Source organism: Xiphophorus couchianus, chromosome 8 (genome assembly GCF_001444195.1).
Source record: "Xiphophorus couchianus chromosome 8, X_couchianus-1.0, whole genome shotgun sequence".
Taxonomy (NCBI): domain Eukaryota; kingdom Metazoa; phylum Chordata; class Actinopteri; order Cyprinodontiformes; family Poeciliidae; genus Xiphophorus; species Xiphophorus couchianus.
In genome coordinates this window covers 15,270,649-15,285,735 of record NC_040235.1, presented here as the reverse complement: position 1 = coordinate 15,285,735, position 15,087 = coordinate 15,270,649, and the positions used below count along the sequence as shown (strand labels likewise).

General features: G+C 37.3%; 1 protein-coding gene across 4 annotated transcripts in view; it reads left to right on the top strand.

The window, feature by feature from the left end:
• unc5cb (unc-5 netrin receptor Cb) overlaps positions 1 to 15,087 on the top strand; it is a 143,277-nt gene that overhangs the window by 81,188 nt on the left and 47,002 nt on the right. For all 4 annotated transcript variants that reach the window (XM_028025383.1, XM_028025381.1, XM_028025380.1 and 1 more), the window contains exons 3-4: positions 5,978 to 6,121; positions 13,023 to 13,126. In XM_028025383.1, coding sequence (XP_027881184.1) covers positions 5,978 to 6,121; positions 13,023 to 13,126 — 248 coding nt within the window. The remainder of the gene's footprint in view (positions 1 to 5,977; positions 6,122 to 13,022; positions 13,127 to 15,087) is intronic.

Sequence of the window (15,087 nt, the reverse complement as noted above, 5' to 3'; positions counted from 1 at the left end):
AATTACAGTGAACAAATGCAACAGCAACAGCATGATTCCCTTTGCTGCAGAGAATTGGGGGACCAGGTTATGATCTTTTGTCAGAGCTGCACTGTATTTTATTACCGCACATTGGAATCTAAGATGGTTTTATTGGATTGAGATTGTTGTTTTGTTATGTTTTGGGGGATTTTTAGGAGTTGTGGGGAGTTTTTTTAAAGCATTTACATGGACACTTGTGCATGATTATACTGTATATAGTGGCTTTTAAAAAATTACACAGCCATATTGAAATTCAAGGTGTTTGTGATGTAAAACAATGCAACCAATATTATTAAATTCAAAACTTTCCACCTTTAATGTGACAGTTATCTTGTAAAATTCAACTGAAATGCAGATCTATTGGGGAAGTAAAAGTAAGAAGCAAGAAAGCAGCAAAAGCTTGGTTGCATAGGCACACCTCCTTATACTAATACTTCAAGTTTTATCACTTTTTGATTGTGTTTCAGCTTTTAGTCTTGTAAAGTTCACACCTTCCATCAAAGTTTGACTGTTCTTAAATCCTTGAGCTAAAGACATTTTTCAGAGAGGTTACAAAGGATCAGAATGTACAAAGGCATAAGTCAGGAGAAGGTTACACAAAATCCATAGTAAGGGTGGGTGCCAACAGGCGAACAGCAAATCTGAAATAGCTGCAGAAGTCGATGCCAAGTACTGGTTGTGTTGTACATGTTATAGCGGTCTCCTGTATTCTCCGTTTGTAGTATGGAATATGGTTGAAATAAAAATCCAGGCCTGGCCAAAATCTCCAAAATCCTAGTGGGAAATTGTGTTTCAGCTTCAATCTTCACAAAGGTATAGCAATGTGTAGCACAAAAAGATGATCATATATACCATGAAACACAATGGTGACAGTTTCTGGGATTACTTTCCTTTAATGGATATGAGGTTTTAGGCAAGGTGATTAAAGTTATCAACAGTTTTATTCTAAGACCTTTGCATGCCTACTAGAAGATTGAAGAAAAAGGGGGATTTTGTTTTTTAGCATCATATTAAGTCCAATCAGACCTTCAAATAAACAGAAAAAATAGTTTATTAGAAAAAAGTGATGTTTTGAAGTGGGCTAAAAAAAAACTGTTAGGTCACCTGAAGAGGGGTATGGACAAGAAATGTACTCAGTCCAATCAATTGAGAGGACCTTTATTTCAGTACTTGAAGGAAAAAACATGAGAAACAAAGGGAAATTAGTCAGTAAATTTGGACTTCTGACAAAATAAGTTTCTCTGTGACTTTGTGGCAGAGCCATTTAGGTTTCAGGGGTCATCTTTTCTTTCTCTGTATATAAAGCTATTTCCCGTTATATGTTTCACGTGTAACTACGTACAACTCGGTTGGAGAAGTGTAAAGGTTATAAAACATAGCTTTGACACTTTTGACAGTCCCAGTTTTGTTTTGTGAGTGCTGTAATGTTTTACCTCCCAGAGTCGAGGGCAGGTTATAGTATCTTTTGAACAAAATGACCATTGATCCGAGCAAATGAGCGATAAATTAATTTCAAGCAGCTCGTTTAATATACACCAGAGACAGCTTGTCACTTCCTCTGAGAAACGAGGTGTATGTTCAAACGGGAGTCCTCTTCATCTGGACCGTTAATGAGTGCCCATACTCCTCCCTCCTGCTTCTGCTCATCTTTATTGACCGATGCTTCCTCCTCCTTCCTGACCAGTCTGATCAATAATGTTAGCCAGGCGCTAGCACTGAAGAGCGAGGCTAGCTCAGATTTATAGTCACATTAATAATGAATTATTTTTAATAAAGTGCCCTGTGTCAGCCAGCTATGAATGGAGGCTGATGGCTATAGTTGGATGAAACAGCCCCTCATCATTACTCCTGCTGGGGTTCACAATTGCTACAGCCCTCATGGCTTTAAATTTAATGCTATGCTCTATAGTGTTCTTAATTGTAAAGATGTGCTACATAAAGTCAGAGTGACTTCACAGTTACAGGGCTATGTAAAAGTATTTGACCTCTTAAGACATTTTTTGTTTGTGGTTTATATGAATATTAAAGAAATTTTATTTAAGAAAAAAAAAAATAGCCAAAGTTTACAAGTCAACCTGGAATTTTTATAATTATCCCCCATATAAAAACTGTTTGGCTCAATCTTTGCAGCAGAAAACACCCTCAAATCTCAATCATATCAAACTCAAAAATTTGAATAGGCTTGGTTAGTTTTATTTCAGATGTAACATGAAAACGCACCTTCCAAGAAGTTCCACTTTTGTCTCAGCAGTTTACAGAATATCTCATAATATAAGACAAGCTGCTGTTTTCTTTTTTGGTCAGCAGTGTTCCGGCCTTGTGACGCTCTCATAAATGCCTTTCTTCTTGTTTAATGACAAACACTGAGCTTAATTGAGGCAAGTGAGGTCTGCAGAGCTTTGGATGCTTTTCTTTTGTGACCTGTGATGAGTCACTGATGCACTTCTGGATTCATTTTTGTAGGTTGAACACTCCCGAGAAAGTCACCCACTATTGCATGTTTTCATCGTTTGTGATTATTAGTGTTAACTATGGTTTATTTGTTTATAAAACCTTATAAACAGATTTGTAATTTTCTCAGACAGATAGATCATCTGTTCTTCGTTTTCCTTAGAACAGGGCAGGTTGTGTTGCTATTCAAAATCTTTTAGTCCATTTGATTTGTCAGACATACTCCATTTAAGTGCCTTCTTGATTCTGCTGGTCTGGCTGTAATCAGGTCTGGGTGCAGCTTGTGAAATTAAACTGAAATGTTGTTAATTACAGTTCGGTTTGACAAATCACGTGTAAATGCTTAAAGAAATCTTTATTAGCCAATAAAGCCAATGAAGGCCAAATTTCATCACTCCATAGCCATGCTGCTCAGCATTTGATAGAGTAATGAGTGCATATATATTCCCACTGAACCTGTCTTCCACACATCAGGAAATGAGAAGAAGGTCTCCCACCCCAGAGTGAATAGTGGGGTGACAGGGAAGTGGAGGGGCTGAAGAAAACAAAGCAGAAGCTGGCAGCAGTGCATGAAATGTAAAGTGGAGCAGGGCGCATGCCACCCTAAACAGACCGCCCAAATTCTTAGGGCATTCTTGATATATACTTCAGTGTCTTAAAGATTATGTGTCAAGCAACAGCACTGCTCAAGTGACTGGATGAGCCTGAAACATCAATTCATGATTAAACAAGGGAGGATAGTTAATTTTGAACAAAGATGTCAGGTAAGTATGGAAAGCTTTTGTCCCTTAATAAATACAATTGTCATCTAAAAACTACGTTAGATATTTATTCAGGTTACATTTGCCATATATGAAAATTTTTGGTATAGTCTTAAAGACTTAAATGTAAGAAAAATACAAAAATATGCAGAAATGTGTAAGAGGTTAAATATTTTTTGTCACAACATTATTGTTCACAGTTTTGCTTTTATTGTGTTAAAAGCGAAACATATCTCAGAAAATTTAATCCAGGTTTAATTATGACTTTTAATGTAGACTTGATACTTGATCATCATGAGTATTTTAGTTAATCTATTACAACACGGGTAACATTTAAAAACAGACATGTTACTCAAATCCATGAATGTTTAACATAAAACTAAAAAAGGAGATGAGTTTCCCCAGTGTAAGTTTCAGACATCGAGTATTTTGTGAGTACAATTATTTTCACTGCTGTTGATTTTTCCCGTTGCTGTTTAGAGACACTCCCACTGCACAACATTCATCCTTGACATTATCAAGCTAACAAAACATTCTCTCAGGCAAGCACATTAGCATGCAACAGTACTTCCTTCCTTACAGTGGCACACACGTGTGGAAAAACGCAGAGGCAAATTGTGAGACTCCAGACTGGCTGCTCCCTTGCCTGTCGGCGCACTGCTTAAATTTTACATGAGGGCTAAGCTGGTGCGTTGGTTGTCAATGTGCCTGGTGTGTGTATCTGCAGGAACAAGGAGGCTGTGTTAATGCGATGAACCTGAAATAAAATGGCATGTTCATTTTTTAACCATCTGCTCTTATTGTATTTTCCATTCAGCCAGAACCTGACACTTTTCATATCTACTTGTTAAGCCAAACCCCTTCAACTAAAATGTGATCACACATTGGGTTTTAAACAAGGAAAAACTGAAATTACATTGAAGTAGGCTTGTTACTTTATTTCTTGAAGCATTAAGATGTTTCAACTTATTCAATATGTTTGGAACTTTTGAAGCAATTCTTAAATTACTTTAAAATGAATCCCCCTTTGCTATGAATTTAGATTCTCAATGTCCGTCTTGGTTGAGTTGACATCGAATAACTCTGTAATGAATTAGATTGCAAAATAATATTAAATTACAGAATGGATGCAGATAGGGACACAGATATGTCTATAATTTATTACACCAGTTCAGGGCCAAAATAATGTCCTATCCAGTTGCTTTATGCTGTAATAAATCAGTATCAAGGAGTATAACCTGAAGAGTAATGATAACCTGAATATAAGCTAGTCCTTTCCTAACCCTGGCCAAGGCTGAGGCATTTTTAAAGTTAACTGAGAATTGCTGATGACTACATCATGCCAGTTTTGGAGCCTAAATCTTAGCAAAAAGGAAATCAGTACCATCAAAACAACAGATAAAACAGTGGTCTTCAAAAGCCTAGAAAATCTTGCCAGCTTAATAAAAAAGATACATTAAATTTATCTGTTGAGTCTAGCTTTCAAAAAGTCTAAAAACTAACTCTGCTGTCTTCCATCCTCATTCTCTGGTTGCCAAAGGTCACTTATTGCATTATTTCGATGTATTTTTGACAGGCACAAAAACACAATAAATCTCTCAGTGGAAAGAATAGTTTAAAAGCAATGTACACCACAGCAGTATGTTCCTCAGCTCAGCAGGGTTTGAATTAGATTTGCTACAACAGAAGCAAACTCTCTTTCATTGTTTTGTCACCTAACTAGGAAACCTTCAGCGGACCAAGTGATCCACAAAATTAAAGGAATAATGAACCCACTGTTTCTTAACATGGTCTTTTTTGATGGTTATAGTACAGACTGACAATGATGGCGTAATATAATGTAACAAAATGTGTCCCAGTGGGAACTGGGAAAAATCAGAATGTCACAGTCCAGTTTTACCTCAGAGCTGACCATGAGCATAACCGCTTCAGAAAAATTACATCAACTTATTTCCAACATGCTGCTCAACTTCCATATCTAAACTTAATATGTAGCTGTACGTCCAAGGGATGAGGAGGAAGGGAAAAATCACAGTCTGGGTGTTATTAAAAAAAAATCTGCTGAAGTGTTGTAGCACATTTGAATATGAGCTTCCAGCTTAAATGCATGCAAAATTCAAGCTCTGCTGGAGCTAAAAAGCATCCAACTAGAGCAAAATGGAACATACAGTATATAAACTACTCTTTTTACCCTTAAATGTCTGCGGTTCAGTGCACGTTCCTTAATATACATCTGAGCCATAAAAATGTGATTTGTGTTGAGCTGAAATGGAATTAAAGTGTTGATATCTTCTATTACTGTTTTTGTTAGGGAAACATATGATATCAATGGGCTTATATGCAAACACAGATGTAGGCAGACTGTGGCAGCAGCAGAGTCCTCCGTAGCGTGGCAGCTGTTGATAGAAGCATCTGTTCTAGGGCCAGTTTGTTTGTTTGTTTTTGTTTGTTTATTAGGTACTGGCATCCAAATGAGCCCTAATCAGATGAGTTAGCAAACAAGTTTGTGTTAGCTGTAACATCGAGAAGCCAACCCCCACAGGGCCCAAACCTAAATAGCTCAGTACTCAGGCTTGTCTTGTCAGTCCAGACTGACCCTCCAAAATACCACAACGTCTGAGAGGAGAGGAACGTGTTTGATTCCAAGTGATTTCTGATTTTCTTTCTTTTTTCTTTTCTAATTAATCCTTTAAGGTTGAGTCAGTTTGTTTCTGCTCTCTAAATTTCCTCTGTTACCTCTGCAGGTCTGGTTGTGAGAGAGGCCAGCATAGAGATCACCCGGCAGCAGGTGGAGGAGTTGTTTGGGCCGGAGGACTTCTGGTGTCAGTGTGTGGCCTGGAGCTCCGCTGGGACCACCAAGAGCCGCAAAGCCCACGTCCGCATCGCCTGTGAGTTTATCTGTTATTATCCACTCCCTCATCTGTGCACTCCTCTCTAAGCACAGTCTTGATCTTGCCAGACGGTTGATGTCCAACAAGCTGTTAAAAAGGCTGTTGCTGACATCTTACTTTCATGAAAGTTTAGAGAATCTGAATTGGTTTCATTGCACTCTGTATAAACGACGAGAAGAAAAAGGAAAAAGCAAAGAGGCAAAGCAGTGTTTATACACAGTAGAAGGCCTATATGGTTCCTATTTATGTCAGCATTCTGCCTTTTTTCCTCTTCCATGGCCCCCATTTGTTCCCTGACTGTGTGTTTGTCCTCCATCTGAACAGCACAGCACAACTGTTTTCAAGTAATGAGAGACATTCTGCACTGGCCCCAAAGTTTAGGCTCATTTTACGCTGTTCCCCAAAGGATGTTCTAGTGAGAATGTGAAAAGTAATGAAACCCCAGAAGACTGCGATCCGGTAAACAGAGTTTTTGTTATGCAGAGTTGTGACATCAAGGCAGCCTTTTTTGCAACACAACAAATATTATGTAACACAACTTGCTCATGCATTGTTGTCAAAATGCCACCTGAAGGCAAGTCTTTCTGTAGTACCAGTGCGATGCCTGAGCTTCCCAACCATCTGTCAGTCATTATATGGTTCCATGACATTTCCTGCAGAGGTTTGCTCCTTCTTCTCATTTTGGCCAACAAGATTTAAGCTTTTCATTTGATACATACTTCAATGGCGTAACGGGCCTATCACAGTTGGGTCTTTGTTTACTCAGTGGAAGCAACACAGTTCAACATTGAAATCAAACCTCTGCAGCAAAAGCAACCAGAACTGAACCGTTTCACTTAGCAATATCCTTCATTTAGTCAATTTGCAGTTTTGGGTGATTTTTTTTTTCCACTAGAATATCTAATTTGTTCATTTTTCTTCTCAGCACAAAGTTACTCTAATGCAGTTGGACATAAAAATTTCAGATAATCTTGTTCTGCGTTGATATATTATTGACAATCTAGCAGTGGTTTGTTTTATTCTATTTCATAAAATGATGATTGACCTGAACTCATTCTTCAAATTACTGAGTCAGTTCAGGACTTACTTCTGGCTTCTACTTCAGTGATGGTAATGAAAAGTTTAGCTGGCAACTCAATTCTACTTTTAAAATGAACTCATCTACACCAAATTGGAACAGATGGCACAGTAAGGAGTCAGCATCTGTGGTTTTCACCTGAGTCAGCCGGTTTAAACTTACTTAGCATTTGTCTCTCTCAGTTTGAGCCTTTTGAATTCTTTCCTTCGTCTTTAAATTGTCATATAGCTAAGTGTTTTTCGCCTGCTGTTTGCCCTCATTTCCCTCACAGTTTCCATCTAAATTTGTTGCGTTCTCTTTAGTTCAAGCACCAACAACCCTTATTACTGCTTCTATAAGGCTAGCCTTTCGAATAGAGAATCACACTTCCCAGTCTCCCACCGAGCTCGTTCCCGCTGCTCCACCTCCTATAATCACCCGTGATGAGCGGCCTGCCAGCACTGGCCTATCCCTCAAATCACAATGGACCCCTTTTCCCCTCCCATTAGCTTCTGCTGAATGGATTAGCTCCTCTAGTGGGCTTTCTCTTTGGGCGGGCTTCTTGTTAGAGCCAGACTCCATCCCGTTAAGCTAATGGAAACTGGGGTTGTTTTCCTCTCCCCTCCCATCATCTAAACATATGCAGTTTAATCAGATAGTGAGTCAGAGCAAGTGCTGTTGTGCAAAGAGGTTGCCATGTTAAGGACAGAGCTTTCAGACTTCAAATGTAAAAGGTTTTGCAAGAACATGCTGGAATTTACAAAATGTTCTTCTGATTAAATTTGTCGCAATTTTTACGGTGCACGGATTGCCTACCAACTGAAAAAAATTTACAGTCAGATTAATTAAACTTAGTTAAAAGTATGGAGAAGCATAATTTTGTTTGCAGCCTCATATATTTTTTTATTCCAGGTAAAACCTGCTGACCAACATTTTATCCCTGAATTAGATTCAGATGTTGAATGTGTTCTGTGTCACTCCTAATCTGGACTCGTTCTAGCTGCTAATGATTTTCTCAGTGGGGAAAGAAACGATGTCTGAAGTGTGAGGTTGGCGTAATTTAGCGAGACAAGTAGCCAAACACATCCACTTAAGGTAATGGTAGTCATATGTGTCTGTTTCTGTGGAGCTGTGAGGTTTGAAACGTTTGTGTGGAGTGCGACGCCCACAGGAATGCCAACTCAGCTGATCGTTCCCCCCGTCATTGGGCCGCAGGGCTGATCCAGGTTATGAGGTGTGAGGAGAGGAGAGACGGTAGACTAGAGGAATAGCGAAAATCCACATGCAATAAACACAAAAGTATTTTACAGTGGCTTGCGAAACATCCATGCCTCATGAACTTTAACCCAGTTTTCAGACATTATAACAACATATTTCCATGTATTTTATTGGGATTCCATGTCATACATCAACACAAAGTAATGTAAACAATTGAAGACAGAAGTCAAGTATTTATTAGACACAAATCTATGTGGGGTACGACAGGGTAGGAATGAAGCTGCTGGCAAAGTTTAAACTGGTGTTGCTTTATAAAATTACATCCCAATTATTGGACACCTCACTGAAAACTGTTCAATATATCATCCTAAAATAAATGACATTACTCCAGACTACCATGACAGAGCCTATCCACTGAAACTGACACACCAGGGTAAGGAAAGCTTTCGTCAGAGAAGCAACTCCAGTGAGAGCATTTTGTGAAAAGGACAACTTTTATCCTGGCTGTACACAGATTTGGTCTTTGTGGAAGAGTGGGAAGAAGAAAGCAATTTTTAAAAGAAGTATAGTTTAGAGTTTACCTAAAGGGATGCAGTGGACACAGCAAATACGTTATGGAAGGGACTATCGTCAGATGAGATCAGCAGAAAACTAACTGCACATTATCCTAAAAAATCTAGACCGACACAGAGCTGACCAGAGCTGCTGTATGTTGGCGTAGATAAAAATATATTAACATGTTTAAAAGAAGAAAACTAAGTCAATGTGAGACGTATACTTAGCAAGACTTAAAATTGCTGTTTGTATGTGCTCTCCTGACAATATGAAGTTTATGAAATGTGACAAAATGAGAAAATATTCCAGAGCTCTAAATACTTTTAAAAAGCTCTTTAAGTTAATTTTATTTTGTTTCACATTTGTGTATTTGTGGCAACAAAACAAAAATTTTTTTGTTTCCCCTGTCTGTTTCCTCATCTTTGACTTGCACTTCGTCTTTTACTATGAAATATGTTGGGTCTAAATTTAGGGCCTCTTGGGACCTTATCACCAGTAAGTGGCTGCCAGCTTTTATGGTTCACTCTAAAGCGGCCAGTGGCATGCTGAATCACTGCACACTGAGCAGTCATGAAGACTTCCATATGCTGTAATGCATTTATGTGAAGAAATCAAATTTGATTTATTAGATTTAGCTGTACTGCATATGCAGTAAATCAAAATGTATCATCTAGAATGTGTGACTGTGTTGCCTCCTCACCTGTCACACTGTGTCTGTGCAATCTTCTGTCTTTAAGAGGCAGTTTAAGCAGAAATCAATCTCTGTGTTGTTCTGATTTAGCAGCATAACTTTTAGAACAAAACAGAAACTTTAATAGCCTCCTTTGCATGTTGTTTTCTTTCTTTTCTTTCTTCTGTTTATTGGAGACAAAAACAAATGATGCATCTGTCCTTGGATAAAATTCCTTAAACCGTTTTTCAAAGAGAATGCCTGTCTAGTTATTCCTTTTTCTTGTATTTCAATCTAAAAAAAAAGAAAAAGTCTTTTCAATTTATCATCCAGCCTTTCAGCTTTTTAAAACTCAGTAATGTTTGGAATCAGAGCATATTCCCCTGAAGGCAGGCTTAAGTTGAACTGGAACAAGGACAGGGACTCCTATTCAGTGTTTTGAACATCGAAATGTGTATTTTTTGGTTCCTCTGGGTCTTGTGTTTTATAAAACAAAAACACACAAACAAAAAAGTACAGCCAGATCTCTCTATTTTTATATAATGTATTAATATTTAATACTATTAAACTAAAGCACAAATAAAAATTTAAAATGTTTCTCTAAAGTTTAAAGGTACATTTCTTTTCTACTCCTTCTGTGCTGATCTCCCAAGACACTGTATCATAACAGATATGGATATCTCTTTACATGCTTAGCCCAAGAGTTTCAGAGTTAAGAAGTTTATGTGCATTTTTGTCTAAAGCACAACATATGCTATATGTTCAATCTGCATCACTGCTTCTCATTTAGGGCTTTTAGTTTTAGTCTCAAATTTTAAAATATTGCACCATTATGAAGTTATCTAAGACATAATCTTGAATTCACGTCAACAGACAACGTTGCATTGAATTTTGGGTAGGTGAACATCAGGATAAATCTATTGCTGGAAAATAAAATGGATAAGTCTTTGTGTTTTACTGTTATTTGTTTAGTGCAACTCTTTTTTAAAAAAAAAATATGAATAATTTTATGCCAAACAGAGTCCAGTCTATGTCTCCTGGACAAAAAAGGAAGCAGGGGTTTAGATGTCTAAAACTTATTTATGGACAAAAATCAAAACCTCCACATTTCCAAAGTAGTGGCACTGATCACAAAAAGAAACAAAAGTGAAGGAGTTATTGTAAGGCTAAGTATGCAACACATGTCCACATATGTCCACATATAAATTTTAATTAGGGCTGTAGAATATTAGGTTACATTGTATGTATAAATCATACAATTTCTGATTAATAAACAATTAAGTAAAAAGTATTAATGTATGTAATACTACAAGCATAGAGACCCTGAATGCATGGTATCTAATAATTAGCTGGCACTTATGATAGTTAAATCAGTTTTTTGTGATGTGCATAATGCTTATACTGTTGTAATATGATACATTTGAAATATGCTGTGCAGCCATAAAATAAGGATGTAAAAATATAAATATTTGGGCATCACATGGCTCAGTGGCAAAGCTGGTGCTACATTTGCTGAGACTACAGTCGTTTTTGCAGCTGTCCTGGTTTGATTCCTGGTTCTGGTCTTATTTACTGCATGTCTTCCCCTTCTCTCTCTGCCCTACTTCTTGTCCAGCTAGTATCTACTAATGGATAAAGGCCACCAGAGCCAAAAAACATAAAAGAAGGCACATAAATAACCCTGAATAACAGTTCAGAAGTAAAATTGTTTGATCAACATTTTCTGCACATTTTCAGGCCGTTTATTACAAAGCTAAGGAGGATAGAAACTAAATGCAGCATGACCTCGTTTACTTCTGGTCCTTGGAACACTGAGAAATCCAAGAGCTTAAATAAAAACATGACGAACTGCTGGAAGCAGCGTGCGACAAAGAAACTTCCCTGCATTGTAAAAATCAACAAAGCATGGGCATCAGTAAAGACTAGGTTTAGGCTGCTTACTGTATCAAGGAATGTCAAGTTTCATAGCTAGTAATTATTTTCATTAACAAGGTTTGAAGTAGAGATACACATTTCAGGCTTTTCCTGACAAATGCAAATTTCCAATTTCTTTTAGGTCTCACCTATCGATTCCAGTTTTGACTGATTTGTAGTTTTTTTCATAAGGACTATAACACATAAAAGATAAAACTGTGCTGCAGGTGATTTGATAACAATATTAATTTTAAATCCAGCTGAAAATGAATAAACTAAGGACCATTCTCAGTAATGCATCACATCCCTTTTACTGATTTACACTGAACTCAATAAATGCATCCAAGTTTAGCAAGGCATAGCATCCATTCATAAACACAAAATAGTGATTGCTCTAAGATTTGATGCATTGTCTATGCCCACTGAATTAGTCAAAACACAGTTATAGCCTGTACACTCAGGCCAAACAACCATGCACACACACACGCATACTCCTGAGGGCAGTTTATAGAACCCAACAAACTGAATATGCATGTTTCTGTAGTAGTGAATATGAAAAAAAGTGATTTTTCATCACTTGACGTGTCAGTTGTGTGTCAGAATCAGGTTTGCTGTCTCTAAAAAAATATGTATATTTTTTTACTTCTGGTTCATCTCTAGTTTAGGTCTTTTTCATGAGATGCCAAAATGTTGCTTGTGAGAGTGCCAGGTGTTTTTATGACACTGCGGAGACAACTGACAATGAACAATCAACGCAAGTTGTTAAGGGCTGAAAATGAGGCCACCAGTTTCATTGAAAAGATGACAAAGTGAGAAAATGAAGATGAAAAAAGAACGAAGACAAAATGACTTGTCTCAGTAAAGAAATGAAGTGTCCATGTGTCAACATAGCATGGGCATCATGGAGTATTTTGGAAAGATTTGCGAGATTTTATAATGAAAGTGCTATATTTCCCATATTTATATGCCTCTGCTGAGCTGTTGTTGCCTATGGTTTGCACTTCATTGTAAAATGTAGGATATGATAGAATAAAACCTAATTCTTGGTGTATTTGTGCACAAATAGTCTGTTTCTAAACCAGGAATTTGTAATTCTGGTTCTTGAGTGCCACAGTCCTGCAACCTTTGGATGAATTCCTGCTTCAGTGCACCTGAATCAAATAAATGCTTAATGACCAGGCCTTTCCAAAACTTGCTGACATTACTCAGGTAATTTGGCCTTTTGGCTGAGTTGTGTTGGAGCAGAGATGCATCCAAAAGTTGGAGGACGGTGACACTCAAGTACCGGAGTTGCAAACCCCTGCAACAATCAGCAAGATGCAGTTTGTTTGCATAATTTATTTGGTGACAAAAATGTTTTCACTTAACTCAGCATTTATTCCTAACTTTATGTTAAAATATGTCACTACATCTACATCTTGTCAGTATCATACTGTGGTGTAGCTTCATGCTGATGCACAGTGTGCTTTGTCTGTTCCCCGCAGACCTGAGAAAGACATTTGATCAGGAACCTCTAGGGAAGGAAGTGTTACTCGAGCAGGAAGTGTTGCTGCAGTGTCGCCCACCTGAAGGCATCCCAGCAGCCGAGGTAAGATTTAAAAGACATTTTTACTGAGCTGGTACACTTAAAAAAATGTCTGAATAATGTCAGCGCTTTCTTTTTTTTAAAAATAAAATAAAATAAAAAAAAGTTCTGATATAGACGTGAGAAATGGAGGCAGTGGAGATTTTCCACACTAAGCTTGGCTGAAAGCTCCCACCTCAAATCCAGTAAACTGGCTTCTCTGTAAAGAGGTTTATGTGATTTTCACTGACTTTTTGGGGTCAGTTTCTGATTAAAAGTCAACATCATGTCTGATGTAATTTTTTCCAAATAACATTTGAAGGACTGCAAAAATGCCCTGTATCCGTATTGCTACATATTCATCTATTTAGTCTGTTCATTTCACAAGCAAATGTAAAACCACTGTGCATGTTTTTTTTATTTTTATTTTTTTTAGTTACACTGGTGAAATACTTTTACTTTTTGCCCTAAAACAACACTGAACAAATCCGATGCAGCACAGTGCAGAGATAATGACATTTTGCACCACTACATGGACTATTGAAGTGCTTTGGGTTTTTTTTTCTGAATGCCAGCTAGTCACAGCAATTTGATGGAAAGACAATTATCTGCTGAGAGCTCAAAACAAGAAGAAATGTGTCTGGGCAACCTTGGCTTTGCTAATACTTCCTCCTTTTCTAAAAGTGTTACAACTCAGTCTGAAAAGGCTCAGTCAAGATAGCAGGAACATAAAAATACAGAGTGGAAGTGTCGTTTGATGGGTTGAAGTTGGGGGTGCTAAACTCTTGAAGGCTGATTGACCCGGAAAAGCTGAGTTAAGTGAGTGGAACTGTGCAGAATTTATCCCCCCTAAAAGTGCTGACAAGCTTAGTGGACAGAAGTTGTGGGACTTGCCGTCTGTGTGCAACCCAGCATTCACTTTGGCTGAGATTCCTGCAAATTCTGAGTACGTGCATGGCTGTCAGTGAATTTGTCCAACCTTTGAGTGCTCATTTGGAGTTCGGTCATGCTCCGACTATGTCTATTATGTTGGCCATGTGTTTTTGTTTTATGTTCTTTGTCTGGTAATATCATCGTTATACTTGTTAGACTTTCTTTTGGAAATTGAGCTAGAATTATTTTACGGTAAGCAGCAGAAGCTAAACTTTTTCATCTGTTCAACATTGTTGGTTTAAAAATTACACTGTAGTCGAAACAGAATGTTGCAGTTTAACATTCAGTGACTTGTCAATGCATTCAGACCTCTTACACTTGTGTTTGTGAGATTATAAAAACAAGCTTTGTTGCATTTTATTGCATTTCATCAGGATTTTTGTGATAAACCATCACAAAGTGGTACATAGCTGTAAAGTTAAAGGAAAATAAATGATGGTGAACTGTAAAAAAAGTATTTACCCCTCAAAAGATTTCTCCTACTTTGACTTTTTTTAAATCAAAGTTTTCAATCAGTACTTAGAGTAAATAGAAAACATCTGTTTTTAAAGAATAATTAAACTTAGTAATGACAACAACTTAAATTGACCTCCAGAATTAATGCTAATTATTGAATTAACTGTGATTAAAATATTTCACTAGTCACTGTAGCCCTCACTATTGACAAACATGAGGAATAAATAAAGGGCTTAAACAGAACCTGCTTGACGACATGAAATAGGTCAAATATCTGAAACAACAGCACATAATGTCTTGATGTAAAGACATTTAATGCAATATAAAATATAGGTTATTGATCTATAAGTTTGGAAAAAATTACAAGCCCTTCATAAGGCTTTGGGACTTCAACAAACAACATAAAGAGCCATTATCTACAAAAGTATAAAGATGAACTTTCCCTGGAGTGTTCAAATTCCAGCAGGACAAAAATCTCTAACATATGCAGACAGATCAACAATGGAATAATATGGATCAATGCATAATAATTTTCTTCATGACCCAGTCAAAGTCCAGTTCTAGATCTAACAGAGAAACTGTTGCAAGATTTGAAA